General features: G+C 38.5%; 5 protein-coding genes across 13 annotated transcripts; 2 read left to right on the top strand and 3 right to left on the bottom strand.

The window, feature by feature from the left end:
• Nucleotides 1–595: 595 nt before the first annotated feature.
• LOC104730343 (protein ANTAGONIST OF LIKE HETEROCHROMATIN PROTEIN 1) lies at nt 596–2,841 on the top strand. Its single transcript, XM_010449506.3, has one exon. The coding sequence runs from the start codon at nt 1,027–1,029 to the stop codon at nt 2,641–2,643; it is 1,617 nt and encodes a 538-aa protein (XP_010447808.1). The 5' UTR covers nt 596–1,026; the 3' UTR covers nt 2,644–2,841.
• A 1,170-nt stretch (nt 2,842–4,011) lies between these two features.
• LOC104733214 (uncharacterized) lies at nt 4,012–12,286 on the top strand. Of its 8 annotated transcripts, none has more exons than XM_087479078.1 (15): nt 4,012–4,426; nt 5,501–6,021; nt 6,094–6,346; nt 6,889–7,181; nt 7,640–7,819; nt 7,954–8,700; nt 8,784–8,881; nt 8,970–9,020; nt 9,104–9,192; nt 9,650–10,108; nt 10,227–10,301; nt 10,481–10,551; nt 10,646–10,703; nt 10,826–11,048; nt 11,143–12,286. In XM_087479078.1, exons 2-15 carry the CDS (start codon nt 5,621–5,623, stop codon nt 11,769–11,771), a joined length of 3,627 nt encoding a protein of 1,208 aa, XP_087335204.1. In that variant the 5' UTR covers nt 4,012–4,426; nt 5,501–5,620; the 3' UTR covers nt 11,772–12,286. The 8 variants fall into 8 exon arrangements, with proteins under 8 accessions (XP_087335204.1, XP_087335205.1, XP_087335212.1 ...); XM_087479079.1 differs by having other exon boundaries at nt 4,138–4,426; nt 8,787–8,881; XM_087479086.1 differs by having other exon boundaries at nt 4,140–4,426; nt 8,787–8,826; nt 8,921–9,020; nt 10,227–10,298.
• A 3-nt stretch (nt 12,287–12,289) lies between these two features.
• Nucleotides 12,290–14,682, bottom strand: LOC147930187 (patatin-like protein 8). 2 transcript variants are annotated; one of them, XM_087479087.1, is made up of 2 exons: nt 12,988–14,682; nt 12,290–12,894 (listed from the first exon to the last, which is right to left on the bottom strand). In XM_087479087.1, exons 1-2 carry the CDS (start codon nt 14,263–14,265, stop codon nt 12,577–12,579), a joined length of 1,596 nt encoding a protein of 531 aa, XP_087335213.1. In that variant the 5' UTR covers nt 14,266–14,682; the 3' UTR covers nt 12,290–12,576. The 2 variants fall into 2 exon arrangements, with proteins under 2 accessions (XP_087335213.1, XP_087335214.1); XM_087479088.1 differs by having other exon boundaries at nt 12,290–12,891.
• Nucleotides 14,683–14,775: 93 nt separating this feature from the next.
• Nucleotides 14,776–17,501, bottom strand: LOC104730342 (mitogen-activated protein kinase kinase 2). Its single transcript, XM_010449505.3, has 8 exons — nt 17,243–17,501; nt 17,025–17,109; nt 16,618–16,752; nt 16,006–16,230; nt 15,731–15,913; nt 15,417–15,640; nt 15,289–15,334; nt 14,776–15,161 (listed from the first exon to the last, which is right to left on the bottom strand). Exons 1-8 carry the CDS (start codon nt 17,317–17,319, stop codon nt 15,045–15,047), a joined length of 1,092 nt encoding a protein of 363 aa, XP_010447807.1. The 5' UTR covers nt 17,320–17,501; the 3' UTR covers nt 14,776–15,044.
• Nucleotides 17,502–17,747: 246 nt separating this feature from the next.
• On the bottom strand, nt 17,748–19,685 carry LOC104730341 (pre-mRNA cleavage factor Im 25 kDa subunit 1). The gene is made up of 7 exons (XM_010449504.3): nt 19,165–19,685; nt 19,012–19,057; nt 18,807–18,900; nt 18,654–18,727; nt 18,495–18,581; nt 18,278–18,388; nt 17,748–18,167 (listed from the first exon to the last, which is right to left on the bottom strand). Exons 1-7 carry the CDS (start codon nt 19,353–19,355, stop codon nt 18,096–18,098), a joined length of 675 nt encoding a protein of 224 aa, XP_010447806.1. The 5' UTR covers nt 19,356–19,685; the 3' UTR covers nt 17,748–18,095.
• Between the last annotated feature and the right edge of the window lie 19 nt (nt 19,686–19,704).

The raw sequence follows: 19,704 nt of genomic DNA, 5'->3' as shown, positions 1-19,704 counted from the left end.
TCTTTATAATAAACAAAATCATAAAATAAAATTCAAACTAAACAATTAATAATAGTATTTATAACTAACTTCTAAGTCCAAAACATGATAAATGAAATTAATGTGTACTCTCTCTTATCTCCATTACCAATTCTCTTCGTACACTAAAACAGTAAGCTAGAACAACATATAGATTTATCCAATCTGATCAAATTCTGACTACTTCATGTTTTGTTTGTTGAAATTTATAAAATATTCAGTAACGCTTAAAAATTCAAAACATTGCTGGTTTTAATGTTAACTATTTTGTTCCTCATGAATCTCGACATAGTCAATCAATACTCATACATGCATATGATACATAAAAAAAAAAAAAAAAAAAAAGTCTGTTTGTACTAATAATAAAGGAATCATAAGATACCAATAATAATAATAATCAGACTAGTATACCAATTCGGTTGTCATCTAGAAGGCTAATAAAATAAATTTCAGAAATATATTTATTAATGATTTGTTTTGCCGAATCTTATAGTTGAAATAACTAAAAACAGTATTAGCTATAGTCTGCACTTGCACTAATACCGAATCTAGTAGGAGTAAGATATAACGCTTAATGAATTAAACATGTTTTTCTTTTTTTGTCTTTTTTTATCAAACAAAATATTTTACGCGGTGCAATCTCAATGAAACAGTAACGAGTAAACGCTTTATCTTAATTATTAAAAAAATAAAAATGTGCAGACAAATAAAGTCAAGTCACCGTCAAACCCAATCCGCTTACCGCGTTCACACCCTTCACGCGCTTCCCTTCGTCGTCCTTTTCTCTTGCTTCTCTCTCTGTATTTTTCACAAACGCAAACAAAGAAACCTTTTATAAATCGTCTGAAACCAAAACCATAAAACCCAAAATCATTGTCTTCAAACTTCAAACACTTTGATTAATAAAAAAAAAAGCTTTTGATTTCACATCTTAATCTTTACAAGTCAAACACTTTTCAAACAAAAATTCGTCAAACTCTGAGAAAATTAATATTTTCTTCCCTTTTAATGGAAATTTCTGCTTTCCCATTTCCATACCTACAAGAAGACGAGTGTTCCCATTTCCTTGGTCTATTTCAAGACATGGACTCTTCTCCTTCTGGTTTCGGATTAGAAGGTTTTGGTAACAACAACAACAATAATAACAACAACAACGACCATACTAATAAGAAACGTTCAAGAAAAGACGACGACGACGAAGCCGACGCTGTGAATGGTAGTAAGGCTGCGTTTGGAGATATACTCGCCACGCTTCTTTTGTTAGACGAGGAAGCTAAACAACAACAAGAGCAGTGGGATTTTGAATCTAATCAAGACAAGTCTCTTCTTGAAGCTAACCACAAGAAGCAAGTTAAAACAATGGACGGTTACTACAACCAGTTACAAGGTCATTACTCTCCTCAAGCTGGTGAAGTAACCGATGGTTCTGCTGCTTCCCGTTCTAAACGCGCACGTAAAACCGCTGTTGTAGCCGCTGCGGTTGTAGTAGCGGACACAACAAGTTCAGCAGCTCCGGTTCCGGCCGCTGATATAGCTAGCGGCTCTGGTTCAGGACCGAGTCATAGGAGATTGTGGGTTAAAGAACGAACCACAGACTGGTGGGACAGAGTGAGCCGGCCTGATTTCCCGGAAGACGAGTTCCGGCGAGAGTTCCGGATGAGCAAATCTACGTTTAATCTAATATGCGAGGAGCTAGACACGACGGTGACCAAGAAAAACACGATGCTAAGAGACGCGATCCCAGCTCCAAAACGCGTTGGCGTTTGCGTTTGGCGTTTAGCTACAGGAGCTCCGCTTCGCCACGTGTCGGAGCGTTTCGGCCTCGGAATCTCGACTTGCCACAAGCTGGTCATCGAAGTCTGCCGCGCCATCTACGACGTACTTATGCCCAAGTACCTCCGATGGCCGTCGGATCAAGAGATAAGCTCCACGAAGTCAAAATTCGAATCCGTACACAAAATACCAAACGTCGTCGGATCAATCTACACCACGCATATCCCGATCATCGCTCCGAAGGTACACGTGGCGGCGTATTTCAACAAGAGACACACAGAGAGGAACCAGAAGACGTCGTACTCGATCACGGTTCAAGGAGTGGTCAACGCCGACGGGATCTTCACCGACGTTTGTATCGGAAACCCGGGATCTCTCACCGACGATCAGATCCTCGAGAAATCTTCGCTTTCGCGGCAGAGAGCGGCGCGTGGGATGCTGCGTGACAGCTGGATCGTTGGGAACTCAGGGTTCCCGTTGACGGATTGGCTTCTTGTGCCGTACGCTAGACAGAATCTGACGTGGACGCAGCACGCGTTTAACGAGAGCGTAAACGAGATTCAAGGGATCGCGACGGAGGCGTTTCAAAGGCTTAAAGGAAGGTGGGCTTGTTTGCAGAAACGTACGGAGGTGAAGCTTCAAGATCTGCCGTACGTGCTTGGAGCTTGTTGTGTGTTGCATAACATTTGTGAGATGAGGAATGAGGAGATGTCGCCGGAGTTGAAGTTTGAGGTTTTTGATGACGTGGCGGTGCCGGAGAATAATATACGATCTGCTACTGCGGTTAACACTAGGGATCATATTTCTCATAATCTCTTGCATCGTGGACTCGCCGGCACGAGAACTCTGTAGACTCTCTCTCTGTTTTTGGAAACTGATTTTTTTTAATTGCAAATTCTTTTTTTCCAAATTAGGAATAAACAAAAATTATTTTTAGAGATTTGGATACAGAAGGCATATTGATATTGTTTGTGTTACTTATTAGCATTGTGTAATCTTTTTTTAGTTCATGTATTTTTTTCTATACAACAATTGAATTTTTTGAACCAACATCTATAGATTTATAAAGCTTTGTTTCTTTCATTTTTTTTTGTTGTTCACAAAATAGGAAGACAAAAGACAATTTTCACTTTAGTCCTAAGAATCAGTGGAGAACCACTACAACTACAAGCTTAGGTTCAGACAAAAGTACAACGATGACTAAATGAAAGTTGTTGTACCGTGCGTACATAATCTGTTTCTTTTTTTATATCCTTGAGTGGGGATTGGAGGATCTTCCTTCTCTGTTTTACTCTTATTATTCCTCTCGTTTTTAATCTTTATCACATCATAGGAGATTTAGACGAATTTGCTCAAATGGTGAAATCGTAAAACTGTGGTGATACATTTGTTCTTGTTATTTTATTGGGAGTAGGATTTTGGTATTTTGCATGATATTTGGTGGTAGAACCAACTTTGAATGTATCACAAAAGAACATTATTAGATTTCATAGATGATTTTAGAGCCGGACATGGAGGTTTCGATTGTTGTTTATTGTGTGTTCTTCTTTCAAACTCAATAGTTTTAGCTTCTGTTCTATGAATTTGAATTATTGATGTTAAGGTCTAGGATAAGAGAATGTAAATTCGGGGGTTGCTACGTTTAAAGAGATAAGCATGTTCCTTAGTCATTATTTGTGGGCTAAGGTAAAGGATACACAGAGGAAAGGCATATGGACCATGTTATAAGCATTTATTTACTTCCACATGGGACATGGCATATGCAGTAGTATCAAATTTTTCTATTTTGTTTTCATTATGAATCACTATATCTATGCAACACAACATTTGAAAGTACCCTCAGCATAGAAAGTTCAATTGACTAACACAAACATCTTTTCAAAAGATTATGTTTAGTTGATTGAAATTGAGTTCCTACCCCTATACATATATATACACCAGAATTGTAAAAAAAATTAAGTGTATCTGATCTAATAAGACAATGATTATGAAGTCATGATTCCATAGTTTGTAATAAATCTTAAAGATCCTAATCATGGGTTTTAATTTATATGTAATCAAGACATATGGTTATTTGTTAGAAATTTAGAATGTAATCAAGAAGACATCAATCAAGGATGATATTTTACTAAATTTTCAAGTAACTCAATAAGGGATACATATACAAAATTTTGTGATTTATCAAAACTATAAAATGTAATTAATAAACAGTAAAAAATCATCATATCATTCATCAATCGGATGATCGTCACAGTCGCAGCTTATTATTTCCATAAAAAGCCAATTAAGCTACATTCAAGCCGGCTTGACTCCTATATATTTACCAGATTACCCCTACTGTCATCCGTAGGGGACCGGTCTCTTATGGTGTTAACCGATGGGTAATAACGTAATCTCACAATAGCCAATTTCCCATTGCCGATCAACAAAAACAGCAAGCAACGAACGCGCGGTTCGTCTCGATCCCGTCCTCTCCCATGGCTGTTACAGGGACGTCGTTAGATTTCAATTTCGATTTCAAGCTTTTCACGTACTCATTGAAACGATCCAATCTCAGGACTCTCTGATTTCGTGAGATAGTTGTGTAAACTAAGGGTGGGGAATTGTAATTTTGCTAAGCGATTTTGGATTCAAGGTACGAGGTTTTTTTTTTTTTTTTTTTTTTTGAGATTCTCGAGTTCAATCATTTGAAGTTTGATCTGGGTTCTAGAATTCTAATTCTGTGTGTTGCCCTTTGTTTGATTGAAAGATGCTTGACTTCGTCTCGTGAAGTTCGTTTTTTTTTTTTTTGTTGGTTTGATTCAGTTCTCTCTATTAGGGTTTTCTTGTGTTAGAGCTTTGAATTTTGATTAATTCTAGTTTAATTGGGCGTTTTGTGGTAATTGAAGTTCGATTGTGGTGAAGACACGAGTTTTTAGGAGAAAGGGGTCAGTTCAATTTTTCTACTTTTTTTTTTGCTTGTGAAAAAGTAAATCTCTTTGAAGTTTTGAGACATTTTAGTTTCATAATTTGAGTATGCAATGCAGCTAAGCTGTGAAGATGACGTTTTAAGGAATAATCTTTCCTTCTTTGTATATTTGATAATTGGGTAATTTGACTGGATTGGTGATTTGACTGTGCTTTGACGATTTAAGATTAAGAATAGGTGTGAAACTGGAAGATAATTCAACAAATTTCACCTGGATCTTAGTTAGAGAAAGACAGGACAGTTCCATGTTAGATTTTGTTTGGATACCATCTCTATTTCCACTTAACTAAGAACTTCTCCCCTTTTTTTGTACTTTAGCTAAATTGGTAGTTTCACTTTGTTCCCTTGTTGGTTTAAGCTCTTCTGTTGGGTTGGTTAGTTGCTTCATTGTAGAAGGAAGTAATATTTGCTGTTATCGCTCTGAGCATGATCCCGAAAGTTTCTGGCTTTATGAAGCAAATTTAATATGCAAAGATAATGTGAAGAACCCAAAGTACTCCGGAACCAAATTTATATGTTCTTGTGTTTCTATAAATGTATAGATTTGAGAAAATATAAATGCTTTTTAAAGACTAGGTTAGTACAAATGCAATGGTTCATTATCTTGCTTGTTTTCATGTATACTCTTCAGTCTCTGCTTACTATTATTTTTTTAATTAGTTTGTCTCGCAATTTCATTCTCGTGATAAATTCTTCCGGGGGCTTGTCGCTAAGGTTTTGATTCCAATTGTCACTTTGCAGGTAAAACAATTCGACAGCTGAGGATTAAGCATTTATGTGCTGCAACTCTTCAAGCTTGTCATGTACCACTGTGTGTATATTGTTTATAATTAAAACAGTGGACTTACGAAAGCTAAGGGAATGTCAGCACCTGGGAAGTTTGATTATTCTTCTGGTGGGCCAGATAGGACTTTATACAGGTCCAGTTTAGCTTCACAAATGGAAAGATCTAGTAGCTTTCGCGAGACGATGGAACATCCTGTCTCATCTTCTCACCCGAGCATGTTGAGGAGCACTTCACCAATAGCACAAACCGATGTAACAAATTTTTTTCAGTGTTTGCGTTTTGATCCTAAGGTGGTTGCCGCAGATCACAAGTCTATTCGTCAAGGTGACTTTAAGCGTCATGTGAATATTGCTCTTGGGATTCAAGGAGATGAGTCTCCAAGCACAATGCTGAAAGGGAAGTTAATTCCATCTCCTATACCAGAAGAGATAAAGAGACTAAAGGCTGGTCTGCGCGAAAACAACGTGAAGGCGAGGTAGTTTATTACGATAAGTCAATAAATCGTCTTCGGGGTTCTATTTACTTAATTGAATTTTTATTGTCGCAGGGAGCGTGTGAAAATTTTCAATGAAGCTTCTTCTGTATTTAACAAGTTTTTTCCGAGTGTACCTACAAAGAAAAGGTCTCGACCAGAAGGTTTTTCTAATGACCGCTCTGGTGATCGCTTGGCTTTAGGGCCAGGTATGGGCAAAATGGGAATTCAAGGTCAGACTCTGCCTGGTTGTTTTGAGCTTGACCAGCAGAAGCTGGAAGAACGACCTAAAAGTGGTGCATTGAATAAGCGGACACGTACTTCCATGGTAATTCCTGATTTTTGTTTGACAACAGCATACTTTAGTGTATTATCCGTATGGAGTTGTTTTCACCAAAATATAGATTCATATTTTTGCTGAACAGACCTTTTGTATCATGATGTAGTCTTCTATAGGTGTATATGTTGTTTGGTGATAATTTTGGCATGTTATCCTAGAAAATGCTAGAAATGGTAGTAGTGCAAATCTTAGATAGAAAATTCTTCATTTAAGATAATTGTGTTTCCCTTGCCTTTAAAACAAAAAATGATAATTGTGTTTCCAAAATCTAATGCATGTGAATGTTATCTTCAAGCCAGTATAGAGAACATAGCATTACTCTTGTTAGATCTACATAATTTCTCCATCGCGTTTTCTTTTCTTATATGTTGATTTTGTTCTGACCGTATAAAACCTTCCGATACACAGGGCGTTGTTTTGATTTCGGTTCGAAATTCTGAAATCATCTGGTAGCTATTAGTTATTTATAATTTGTTACTAATTGATAAGTGTGAATTCAAATGTTTTAATGTTGCTATTGTGTGATTCAGATGGATGTTCGAAGTAACGCTATTGTTCGACAATCAGCTGCTGTAGACAGGGAGAAAGACGCAATGAGGCTGGCAAATCACAATGCAGTTCAGGGTGAAGATCGATCTTCAATTGGTATTGATGGTTGGGAAAAGACGAAAATGAAGAAAAAACGATCTGGCATCAAAACAGATGGTCCTTCTAGTTTGGCTTCAAATAAAGCTGTTGATGGTTACAGGGACTTGAAACAGGGCATACCAAAATCAGCTGGTGATGCCCGATCGAGATTGAATGGTGACTCAAACATGTTAAGGTGTGGCCTACTGTATTTGATCATAATTTTTTTTTGGTTCAGTCAGTTATTAGATCCATTTTCTGGAGTTGATTAGGAAAATATTCACAAATGGGATCTCGCATAATTAAATATATTGCTATTTGTTTCCTATGTAAAAGGATTAGATTGGTTCTGGTAACATTAGATAGAAGAGCCTTTACGCTCTTAAGAACTTCTGTATGTTGGAGATGCACAACAGTGTCTTCTGTCTATTACCACAGTTTTGTTTTATGGTGCTTTTGTAAACCAAAGCGATTGCATTAATCCATTCGCTTGGTTTATGGAATTGCGATTGGTGGCTGAGAATCTGCTGAAAATCTGTTTAGTTCCTGTTTGTTTGAGCAATCTGCCGAAAATCTGTTTAGTTCCTGTCTGATTGAGCAGTCTTTGATGGTCATTCAATTGGTAAATGTTTCCTGTTTTAATTACTTGTGCAGGCATGGGGCAATGAATGGTGCTGTTCCATATGGGAGATCTGATAACCTCTCTCAGCAGACAGGCTTGGCAGCGCGTTCCTTGCTCTCCAGGGATTCCGATCACAATTCATTGTATAATGAGAAGAGAGAACGAGCTGCTGGTTTAGATAAGGAAAGGGTGAATCTCAGGGCAGTCAACAAGTATGTGTTAACAAACTTACAATCTTAACCACGCCTGTCAATTTTTCTTCTGATCGCATTTGTCAATATTTTTTAGCTTCTATTCTGCCTGATAGTTCTTTATAATCTTGTTACTCTCTGCTGGGTCTTTTCAGGTCCAATATTCATGATGAATCCAATTCTTCAAGTCCGACTTCAAACCCAAAAATAAGTGCTTCAGTTCGTGGTCCAAGATCGGGATCAGGGCTGCCGCCGAAACTTTCTCCGGTTGTCCATAACACTCCCTCTCCAAGTGATTGGGATATTTCTGGATGTACAAACAAACCTCCATTGTTGTCTGGGGTTCCCAGTCGCAAGCGCATGACATCAAATCGGTCTTCATCACCACCTGTCACTCAATGGGCCAGTCAAAGACCACAAAAGATATCCCGAGTTGCAAGGAGAACGAACTTGGTCCCCATTGTTTCAAGCAATGATGACATTCCTTCATCAGATAACATGTCAGATGTTGGTGGTAGTGAAACAAGTTTTGGATTTTATAGGCGCTCGCCTGCAGCTTCTCCACAAATGAAACTAAAAGGTGAAAATAGCTTGTCTACAACAGCTTTATCAGGAAGTGAAGAATTTAGCCCCCCTGAGATCAAATCTAAAGACAAGGGAAAACAATCTGATGAGGTCAATGGGAAAACTTCTCAGAATGTTCCTAAAGTCTCCATCCCTGGTTTACAATCGAGAAAAAACAAGCTTGTCTCTGGAGAAGAGCTTGGGGATGGTGTGAGGAGACAAGGAAGGACAGGCCGTGGCTTTGCTTCAACAAGGTCTGTCAACCCAATGGGAGTGATGAAACATGGAACAGCAAAACAACTTCGCAGCTCAAGAAATAGTTCTGACAAGAATGAAAGGTAAAATATCCTGTTTCTGGTATTTGAGAAGTGTTTGGGTTTCATGAGGCTTATTTCCTAATTTTTTCATATGGTCTCTGCAGCAGGGCAGGTCGTCCACCCACTAGGAAACTCTCTGACCGCAAGGCATACAAACGTCAGAAAAATACAGCGACAAATGCTACAACACTAGATTTTCTTGGTAAAATAAGTTCAACTGATCAGAATTGTTCTTTGGCAGGATCGATTACTCCCCCCTTCTTTTGTTTATGGTTTTTTAATTGTTCCAGATGATGGGCATGAAGAGCTACTAGCTGCTGTTAACTCGGCTATAAACTTTGGTAAGTGTTCATAATTCTCTCTATATGTTTTTGTTTTGCAGAATTGTTTTATCAAGAATAATTGGTTTGGTTCTTTAATGCAGCTCAGAATTTTCCAAGCTCGTTCTGGAAGCAAATGGAGCGCTACTTTTGCTTTATATCTGATGCACATATCAATTTCGTGAAACAGCAGGTAGTTTTTTTGCATTTCATAAGACAGTTATACCCTTCAGATCTTATATTTAGAGAATGTGACAGATCCTTTGTATGTGTCTCTATGTATACTGCTTGAATGTTGTATACTACTTGCGCTCTACGTCCTGCATAGGAGTCTACTGGGGTGGGAGTTAAATGTGCTGCAGGGATTGCTGTGTTGCAGATTTCTAGTTTACGTAAGACTAGCAAGAATTTCATTATATATATTAGTTTCATTGGTCCCAAGGTATTTAGTCTCAGTGGGGAAGGGAAAAAACTAAAAAATATGAAATTTGGTAGAAAATGTGTATAGAGTTGTAGTGTTACGTGATCTGATGATTCAGAGAATTTTTTTTTTGTTTTTCCAGACGTGTATGCTCTTTATGAGATGTTTTCCCACAGTTTTGTAAAGACAATTACAGATAGATAAATGTCATAACCATTTTCTCTCTCAGGGCGAACTCTCCCCCATGGGTACCACACCTGGTGGGACATCTTCAGAGTTTGATAATCGTGAAATATTTCCAGAGGAACTTGCATCTAGCAACGTGGATTCTAAAGCAGCCCCCCTTTATCATAGATTGCTATCAGCTCTAATTTCAGAGGACTCAACCAGTGTGAATGAAGATTTACAATTTGATGGATTTGGAGCCGATGTTGAGTCAGAATTCAGTGTTTTGAATCATATGGTGGAGTTCAATGGTTATAGGAGTGATAGACTGGAATTTGACGAGCTAGAAGATGATGTGTCTGTTATCCCGCTCAAGGGTGTTAATAGCTCAAGCAACCATGTGAATGGAAGATTTTCAGATCATTTTTCCATGGACTTCTCAGACATTCAATATGAAAATTTGGGGATAGATGAGAAAATTTATATGGAAGCTCAATCTATTGGAATTTGCTTGGATCCTATGGTATATTCTCCACGAATTCTGTTACTTCAGGAAATGCTGCTTTCTGATGATATTGGATTTGGAATCGGATTGCTATAGTTCCTAGCGGATTGATGTGTTGTTGTGTATTTTCATGCAGCCTAGTATTTCAAACGTGGAGGATGAAGGAATTGTTGATGACATCAAAACGTTAGAAGTGGCTATCTGTGAGGTGGTATGTTCTCTCCCTTGCTCTTATCTTCTTTCTTTAAACAATATGACCTGGCAAATTATGATTTTTTGTCGCTTCTGATTTATCTTGGCCATTTTTCATGTTTTACTTGTTAAGGAAAAAACTACAACTGGGTTCTCAAGATAGCTAACTTTGTGATTTATTCTATCTTAAAATTTAAGGGTTCTAAGAGGAAAGAGATGTTGAATCGGCTACTAAAGCCTGCCCTAGAAATGAAAGAACTTCAGGAGAAGTATGAACTTGTCTTTCTTCCGCTTTTCTTGCTCGCCTTTAACGATCATCACTGTGATCTGACGGTTTTGTTCTGATATTTTTCTCTTACATAGGGAGTTTGAGTGGCTCGGTTATGAAAAACTCATTGAAATGGCATATGAAAAGAGCAAGGTAAATTGCTTTTTTTCCTAAAGAGATTCACATTGTTTCCCTGTCGCTCCTTTTTCCGGTTCGCTTTTCTGATTTATTCCAAGTTCATGTTCTGATTATTATATACGGGTTAAATTTTACAGGCTAGTCGGCGTCATCACTCCGCAAGTGTAAAGAGTTCGGCTAACAAGATATCAAAGCAGGCCGCATTTGCTTTTGTGAAAAGGACGCTTGAAAGATGTCGTCAATTCGAAGAGACAGGCAAAAGTTGCTTTAGTGAGTCCACATTTAAGAATATCATCATTGCCGGGTTGACACAAATTGAAGATAATTCCACGGACAAGGAAGATATTCTATCAGCTACGAGTATGATATCGTTTTTGCCTTACAGAAACAGTGAACTATGTTTTCGAATCCACAAACTCTCTGTTAATTTGAACCTCTCTTTTTTCTCTCGCAGCACCCATGGGATCGCAACCAAGCTCATCACTGGTATTGCCAATGACGCAGAGCACGGAGAATCATGCCAATTCTTCTGAAAATGCCTTATGGGAAGGCAAAGATGAAACTATGTGGTCAAATAGAATGAAGAAGAGGGAATTGCTGCTTGATGATGTGGGTGGGGCACCACTTTCAAGCAGTACGAAAGGAAAGAGAAGTGAGAGGGACAGAGATGGAAAAGGACAGGCTTCTTCGTCAAGAGGCGGGGGAACTAACAAGATCGGTCGGCCTGCACTTGTAAATGCCAAGGGTGAACGGAAATCAAAAACAAAACCGAGGCAGAAAACAACAGCGATATTTTCTTCTTCTGTCAGTATCGTGGAGCAAACCAGAACATCATTGCCCAAACCAACTAACAGCAACAACAGCGGGTATAGTAACTTGGAGACACTGGATGAGTCAGAGCCTCTTGACCTATCTCACCTGCAGATACCAGACGGTTTAGGTGGTCCAGATGATTTTGATACACAAGCTGGAGATCTAAGCTCATGGTTGAACATCGATGACGATGCATTACCAGATACTGATGATCTCCTTGGACTTCAAATACCCATGGATGATCTTTCAGACTTAAACATGATGGTATAAGCTCCCTCTCTTTTATTTCTGTATAGTCTCGTTTGTTATACCATTAGCGATGAAGAAAGATAAAAAGGCAAAAGGGTAAAAAAGTTTTTGGTCCCCTGAAAGAATAACCCAAGTCACCAGAATCGGTTATTCGGGTTGGCTACATAGCAAACTAGGCAATATAGATTCTGATTCTTTTTCTTCTTCTTCATCATCATCATCTTTAGGGTTCTTTCTTTGTCTTTTCTTATAGTTCGAACTAAGCGGGGTGGTTAAACTGTTTTAGTTTATTGGTAACTGGGTGTTGGATTTTGGCTCCGGCTGTTAAGATAGGTCCGGTAGTTTGAGGAAAACGAGTGATAGTAATGTTGTGTAGTGATATATAGTTAAGTTGGCAGGTCTTCTTTCTCTTCTTCGTCTATTTTAATCCTTTGGCATTTTGTAGCTTTTTTATAACCTCAGAACCGTTATTATTGCCTCTGTACATACACATTTTATGTTCCTTAATAAAAATTTCAGCTTTTAGTGCAAGAAAACAGTATATGTTAACATGTTTGTCAATCACAAATAGTATTTATTTACAAATCACCAAATTTTACTGACCTCGAACAAGGAAATTTGGAGTTTATATCAAAATCGAATCAAATTCAAAAGAACATTACGAAATATATAAACTAAACTAAAATAATGACTTGTATATTTGAATTTCACTCTATTTCTCCCTTATGTATGTAATAAATCTCAACGTAGAAGGAAAAATAAATAAATGAAAAAGGACCAATAAAAGGACAAATGAAACAATGAAACATTTCTTTAAAAAATGTTTTCATCTTTCTTTAGATATGAGAGTGAGAGTTGCGTTAATAGCATTACGGTTGGTTTTAGACACAGCTTGCTTTAACGTTACGGTTGGAGACGCTCTAACACTTCGTCGCTGCTGCTCAATGACAAGCTCACTCGCGAACCACTCTAGTTTCTCTGAATTGCTCATTTCTCCTATCCTTTTGCTTCCGAACAAAACCGATTCCACATTGTTCTGCTTCAACATCTCATCAGCGATCTCCGTCAGCTTCTTCACATTCTCCGCCCTTGGATCCGTATCCACGTTCGGTCCACAAGCTCCTAATCTCGATCCGTTCGCCTGCTGCACCACAATATATTTCTCTAATGATTTTTTCATCCATAATGCAAATACCAAAACCACACACACACACAAAAAAAAAAAAAAAAGCCAAACCTGAATGCGAACGTAATTACTACTTCGGTAAGGCCCAAAGCCCATAGCAACAGCCTGATCAACAAACTCAGCAGATCCATCACCAGAGATCCTCGCCATGGGCCGAGCCCATTCTTTAACCCGCCAATTCTTAACCTGCTCATAATCATAATTCACTTCAAAAAGCTGACCAGTCCCAAGCGACAACACCAACAAATCCTCCACTCCTTTCACCGCCGGGAACTCCTGTTTGTTATGAAACACGTGCGTTATCGCCGCCGCCGTCGGATTACTCATCGCTAAACCACCACCAACCGCAACGCACCGTGTTTTCCCGTCGACAGAACACGTGCGAACCGGATCAAACGTCCCCGGCTCCGCCCACGTGGCACGGCAGATATCTCGGAGACGGAAATCGAAACTGTCGCTCTCGAGCGCGTCGGCGCGTGAGAATAGAAACGGCGCCGTGCTCGATAGATCGTAGCAAGAGATGAGGATTGGTTTGAGTGTGTCTTTAAGCGTTAGATCAGCGAACGATGCTTTCATGGCTTTTTCTAGCTTCGCCGTTGCGGCGGTTACCGAAGACGAACCGGATCCGGATCCGGATCTCATGACCCGTTTAATCGCCGCTCCCGCTCCTCCTCCTCCTCCGCTTCCGCCGCCTGATCTGTAGAAACCTTCGGCGTTGTCTACGAGGAACTTCCAAGTATCCTCCGCTTTGAAAATAGGGCGGTTACCGTCTCTCGTCGCGAACATCATCGCCGAGAATACTCCGCCGACTCCTGATCCGGCGGCGACGTCGAAGTAATCGGCGATTCTAGCGTTTGGATCGCCGGATTTCTCTTTGAGCATTTGTTCCAAATAGATTAGGGATTTTCCCGCCAAAAGACCTCTCATACCGCCACCGTCGATGCTCAACACGCAGATTCTTCCTCTCGGACTTCTGAACGACGAAGACGGTGTTCCAGGGAGAACGACGCCGTTGGGAGTCAACGGAGATCTAGGAGAAGGACCTGCCTCGGAATCACCGGGTCGTAATGGACTACGAGGTATCCATAGTAGCCTTGGGTCTTCGTATCCGAACAGAAACTTGCTTTCGAGAATCGAGAAGATCTCGTAACTTAGCTTATCATCGGAATCGGTGATCGGTTCGTGCGATCGAGTCGTTGACAACGTCGGACTGGTTTGAGGTTTCTCGTAATGGCCAGGAGTGTTGGGAGCTGTGTGGTTGACGAAATGCTTCTTCTTACCCTTGGAGGTAACTGACAATGGCGGCGGCTTATCGTAACGCCGATTCATAATCGTTAAGAGAGGGAGAAGTTAGCTTAATTTGTACACAAACCTTGGAATTGAAGCTTCTTCGACAATCTAAGTATCAAAAAGGTGGTTTTGGAAGACGTGTGCAAAATTTTTAAAAATAAGAATTTGATTTTTGTGAGTTTTTATGTGAACCAGTGGGTTATGTTAGCAATGACATGGCTAAGCACTACTACTCGTGTGCTTCTAAAAGGTCTCGTACCCACGTCCGACGCCGTCTCCAGCAAATTGATTTTTCTAATTCTTCTTCTTTATATTATTGAGTAAACATGTATATTGTACTTTATTTTAAACAAAACAGTTTATTGGTTGGCGGCAGATACACCAAATAAATCCACTCACATTTAAGTATATTGGAGGAATGTTATCTGAGTGCAATCTGAATAGTGAATACCAGTTCTCACATTTTTATATCATCTCACCAATGATTTGTACAATTGATAAATGAAAGCTTTTCTAAAGAGACGAGAAGAAAAGAGAATGAAGGTCAAATTTTTGGAACATTAGAATACAGATTATTCTTCTATTTTCCCATAAAGATTCCAATCTAAAGTATTACAAAATATGAATTCCAAAGTGCAAAATAATTTCAATAAAAGACTCTCATTTGCTTATATATCTAGAATTTTAAAATACATCATATAAATATATATCTAATATATATGTGACAAGAGCATTTTTTTCATTGGAAGTTAACACAAGAAATTTCAGATGATAACAGGAACCAGATGGGTGATACTATGATAATGTCTCCCTGTAGTTTAAACGGAGAACGTACCGGACAGATTCCCAAGTGTTGCAAGAGGTGATCCTGCATCTGTGAAGTAGGACGCGAGATTGATCCCCGAGTAGTCATATTTGTTTAAGAAAGGATGTTCCTGAAATTTTATGATCCAGAGGATGATTAACACTTGAATGGATAAAAAACCATAGTTCACTTTTGATCCAGAGACATTTGAATTGATGAAAAGATGCGAAAGAGATTTTGTAAGAAAAAAAACAAACCATTAGTTCCTTAGCAGAGCTTCGACTGTTCGGATCCTTCTGCAAACTGAAAGAGAGTAGAGTGTAGAATATAAAGTTAGTATGTAATCCCCGTAAAAGAGCTGCTGTTTTTGTTTTTGAGAAATTACCATGTGGAGATGAATGAAGATAACTCAGGGGAGAAACTTCCTGAAGGAAGAGCGGGTGGGGGTTGGTCAACAATGGCTTCCATCAACTCGAAAACACTGGTCCATGTTTCCTCTTGATTCGGAGGTGCATAAGGGAACTTTCCTGTTGCACACTCGAGCACTACCAAACCCAAGCTCCATATATCACTTTTATTACCGTATTTGTTTCCAACAATTCTCTCTGGCTGCAAAAAGGAAAAATTGAGAATCTCAATTTTTAAACGCTGAAAAGGGTTTCAAACTAGTCAATGCTCAACAGACAAAAAAATACTTACAGACATATAGTTGTAAGTCCCCACAAATGTGTTTGCTAAACCTGCTGTGTTTGTCATAACGGTACTCACACCAAAGTCAGTAATTTTGACTTCTCCTCTGTGGTTGATCAACAGATTTGACGGTTTCAAGTCACGGTGGATGATATGCCTATCATGATGAAGATAGATCAGTCCTTGGAGCACCTATATCAACAGATTCAGAAAATCACATCAATCAACCGATTCAAGAAGGTATGGTTTCCATTATTGTCTGTGTTGCTTTGCTTAGTGCTTACTTGTCTAAAGATGGCAGAAAGATAGGACTCAGGGATGGCTTTAACTGATTTGAGAAAGTCTGCTAGAGATCCTCCGTCCATGTACTCCAAAATTAGTGAGATAGCGCCATTATCGTAAAATGATTGGTACGAGTTAACAAGATATGGACATTGTGACGATTGATTTATTTTCAACTCCTGTGCAATAGCCTTGCGGATTGCTTCATCGATATTTAGTTGAATGACCTAATTACATCGAACAGGGGTCATGCAAGAAGAAAGAGAACAATAAGAAATAAGATTCAGTTGAAAATAGAGAAACAGCTTCCCATCCATAGACAGTGATAAACACGAAATGAAAGGAAAACATCACAAAACAAAATCTTCACAAATGTAGTGGTTTGTAAACAATGATTTCACCTTGTAGTATTTCAGAAACAAAACAGCTTTTGATAAAGAAAAATTATTTGTTATCATGGATCACATAGCAATAGCATAGACAATTGAAAAAAAGACCATTACTTCAAATGGATTCAAAAGAGATTTAAAATTCTCCAAACACAGAACAAAAAGAGAGAGCAAATTAGCTCATCATATACATAAAATCTGAAGATGGTTAACGAAAGAGTGTACCTTCAAGGCGAAAAATTGGCCAGTCCATTTGTGTTGAACCAACTGAACAACACCACTGCTTCCTTTGCCAATGAATTTAACCATATCCAAATCCGACAAGCTCAGCTGATCATCAGCTGGCTTAATTGGAGACAGCTGAGACACAGTTGCAACCAAACACATTACAAAAGTAATCATGAAGACATGAGCTTAAACTGTGTAAATCCCTGAGTCCTCCCTATCCAAAACTACACTAATGATCTTTAAAAAGTTTCTAATAATGATCAGATCTACAAACCACATTACATTTCATGCATTCCTTCCACCTAACCTAATACTCAGGAAAATCTCCATTCACAGTAACCAAAACTAACATAATTCGAAATTCAGTAAAACCAGTAACCAGAAAGAGAGAGAGGGAGACTTACGACTTCAGGCTCCAATTGAGAGATGATTCGAACTCCATCTTTGTTAACACGCAGATCTCCGTCCTTAAACGTACCGCTCTGCGTCCTACAAGAGACAACACACACAAATCCCTAAGTTCCCTCCACTAACACAAAAACCAGAGACATTTCCGCACACAACAAAATACATCTAAATCTATTCATTAGATAGATCCATGGAGAAAGAGATTGAATTATACAGGAATTTAGTAATGGATTCCTCGCCAGCTACAGGGATTGCGAGCTTGAGGTTATTGCTATATCCACCTTTCTTCATCGTCTTCTTCCTTCTTCGCCTTCTTCTTCCTTTTTGTTTTTTTATTTTTTTTTATTTTGTTTTCTTTCTCGACTGAGTATAAGTAAATTGACACAATAATCATCTACTTTTCAGCAAAGCAGCCATTAATAAAAACACTTTAGTCAAGCACATGCTCACGACGTTGACTAAACGACTTTCCCATTTTACACTTGTTTTCCCCGGTTTTCTTTGACCGAAAATGTTTAAATCCACATTTTAACCGGAAACATACCGGTTTATTAATTAGCTATTCTTCTTTCGTGTACTTCTTTAGCTTCGGTTTTGACTTGGAGCAAGAGAGAGCACTCCCAAACTGATCTCCCCACTACAACAAAATGCAAATCATTGGCAATTTTGGCACTGATCCACTACTATAATAAGCAGCGTTTGATATTTTTTCAGTTTCATTTTTAATATAATAAGCTTTTTCTTCAACAAGAAATTACAAAATATGTTTACACATGTATAAAAGTTCAGTTACAATTTCAAACAAATCACACGAAAAGAAAAAAATTGTTTCGTATAAAATAATCTAACACCACTTTCATCTATACCTTCGTGTTTACACACTAACCAACAAGAACAAGCTGTTATTTAACATTGTCTATATACATATCACATGGTACAAACTCTTATGAACCACCTAGTATAGACATTCATATAGCCACATAGGCTCAGTACAAAGGATTTCACCAAACATATGATGTTATCTCGAGGGAAGAGCTACTACTAGAGGCAATGATCACGAGGTTTGTTCATATCTCCATCATGTTGTATGAGAATTTCGAAAGTAGCTTGGGAATTTGCGATATGATCGGCCCATAAGTCTGCAATGCATGAAATGTAGTATCATAACACGAAATTAAATACACTGCAAGAGAACACCGCTTTAAAGTTTACAATGAGGTTAAGGAAACGCAAGTCAGATGCTACATACCTTTTCATTTTCATGAAGTTGGCACAACGGAACAGCAAGGAGTTTGAAGTTTTTTGGGACGACAAACTGTTGATGTACCGGTAATCTAACAAGAAAAAGCTTTGAGCATTCCTGAACAAAAGATGAGGATCGGATTGCGCAGAGCTTTAAGTATATATATGCACAAATCTTCAAAAAGTCTCAAATTTTATTACCATGGTCCATGGAACTAACTAACCTTTGGATGTTTCACATTGGGTGGCAAGAAAGGATACATCAATGTCTCAAAGTTGGGTCTCCACCACATTCCAATGCATTCTCCTACCTACAACAATCTTGTAACATTAGACAGACAATACTTAATCCCGGAAACAATCATTCAGAACAAAACACTTACCCCCAAACCCGGAACAAGGACGTTTTCATTAATAGAAAGCTTTGATCCTAGTTTCCGTTTCAGACCTTGAATATCTAGTAGGTTTGAGGAGAAACCTGAGAATTGAATACAGAGTAATCTATGCATAGAGAGAAGAAAACAGTAAAAGTAAACCTGATTCTCCAGGTCTTAAACGACCACCAGGAAGCTTGAAGATGGAGTTTCTATACTGAAGAAGCAAAACATGAGGATGCTTAAACAACTCAACCTGATTTGTTTGTCCCGTCACAACGATAGCTATTAGTTAATCCTTTCAAACCAAATTTTTTTAAGTAAACTTTTTAAAATCCCTAATTATGCAATCAACTGTAAATTTTACCAGAAGAACAGCTTCAACGCAAGTCCTCAATCCATGAGCAGCATAACTTCAAAAGAAAACAAAAGGAAGTCAATTTCAGCTACAGATTAACACAACAATATAAACCTAGATCATCAAAATCACACGAAACGGAAAAAGAAAACTGTAAAGTACTTTGATTTCAATCTGATGACTCGATCAGAGATAATCTCGTCCTTGACGCGAAGAGCGTCTCGCGAACCAAAGTAGTAGCTGCTTAGTGGGTACAAATCAACCATCATCAAGTCATGAACAGTATGGTTTCGTGTCGTCGTCGTGTTCTCTTCGCTTGTTGCCATATCTAAAGCTCGAGCTTCTTCACCCATCTTTTCCCCCGGGAAAATCAAAGATAAGACTTTTGGCGATTAATATTAAAATAACAGAGAAATCAAAAAGCGAGAGAAGAAGAAGAATTAAGAAGAGTGAAGAAGCTGTCGTAGTCCGATCACTGCGACGTGGCAGTTCTCGAGAGTTCTTCTCCGCAAAACAGTACTATTAGCTGACGCCGGCGGGAGAGTGAGGAAGAAGAGAGTTAATGGGCCTCTCTCTGATGATATTAATGGGCCTAAAAAGACGGCACGATGTTTTAAGCATTCTATTGTTTTAACCTACTAAAAACGACGAAACTTTCTATTTTCTAACTAGAAAACGAGAATCAGAGTCTCTGTTTCAAAT

This window comes from Camelina sativa, chromosome 12 (assembly GCF_030686135.1).
Source record: "Camelina sativa cultivar CO46 ecotype springtype chromosome 12, ASM3068613v1".
Lineage (NCBI taxonomy): Eukaryota > Viridiplantae > Streptophyta > Magnoliopsida > Brassicales > Brassicaceae > Camelina > Camelina sativa.
This window is presented reverse-complemented; position numbering and strand designations above follow the sequence as displayed.

Excerpts from the sequence above, each read along its gene's own strand:
- LOC104730343 (XM_010449506.3), top strand. The coding sequence starts at position 1,027 with ATGGAAATTTCTGCTTTCCCATTTCCATACCTACAAGAAGACGAGTGT.
- LOC104730342 (XM_010449505.3), bottom strand. The coding sequence starts at position 17,319 with ATGAAGAAAGGTGGATATAGCAATAACCTCAAGCTCGCAATCCCTGTA. Across the intron at positions 16,753-17,024 it reads CTCAATTGGAGCCTGAAGTC|CTGTCTCCAATTAAGCCAGC; the intron begins GTAAGTCTCCCT and ends ACTGTGTCTCAG. Across the intron at positions 16,231-16,617 it reads GCCAATTTTTCGCCTTGAAG|GTCATTCAACTAAATATCGA; the intron begins GTACACTCTTTC and ends CGATGTAATTAG.
- LOC104730341 (XM_010449504.3), bottom strand. The coding sequence starts at position 19,355 with ATGGGTGAAGAAGCTCGAGCTTTAGATATGGCAACAAGCGAAGAGAAC. Across the intron at positions 18,389-18,494 it reads CCAATGTGAAACATCCAAAG|GAATGCTCAAAGCTTTTTCT; the intron begins GTTAGTTAGTTC and ends TCTTTTGTTCAG. Across the intron at positions 18,168-18,277 it reads AACTTCATGAAAATGAAAAG|ACTTATGGGCCGATCATATC; the intron begins GTATGTAGCATC and ends CATGCATTGCAG.
- LOC147930187 (XM_087479087.1), bottom strand. The coding sequence starts at position 14,265 with ATGAATCGGCGTTACGATAAGCCGCCGCCATTGTCAGTTACCTCCAAG. Across the intron at positions 12,895-12,987 it reads GTAATTACGTTCGCATTCAG|CAGGCGAACGGATCGAGATT; the intron begins GTTTGGCTTTTT and ends ATTGTGGTGCAG.
- LOC104733214 (XM_087479078.1), top strand. The coding sequence starts at position 5,621 with ATGTCAGCACCTGGGAAGTTTGATTATTCTTCTGGTGGGCCAGATAGG. Across the intron at positions 9,193-9,649 it reads TCAATTTCGTGAAACAGCAG|GGCGAACTCTCCCCCATGGG; the intron begins GTAGTTTTTTTG and ends TTTCTCTCTCAG. Across the intron at positions 10,704-10,825 it reads TGGCATATGAAAAGAGCAAG|GCTAGTCGGCGTCATCACTC; the intron begins GTAAATTGCTTT and ends TAAATTTTACAG.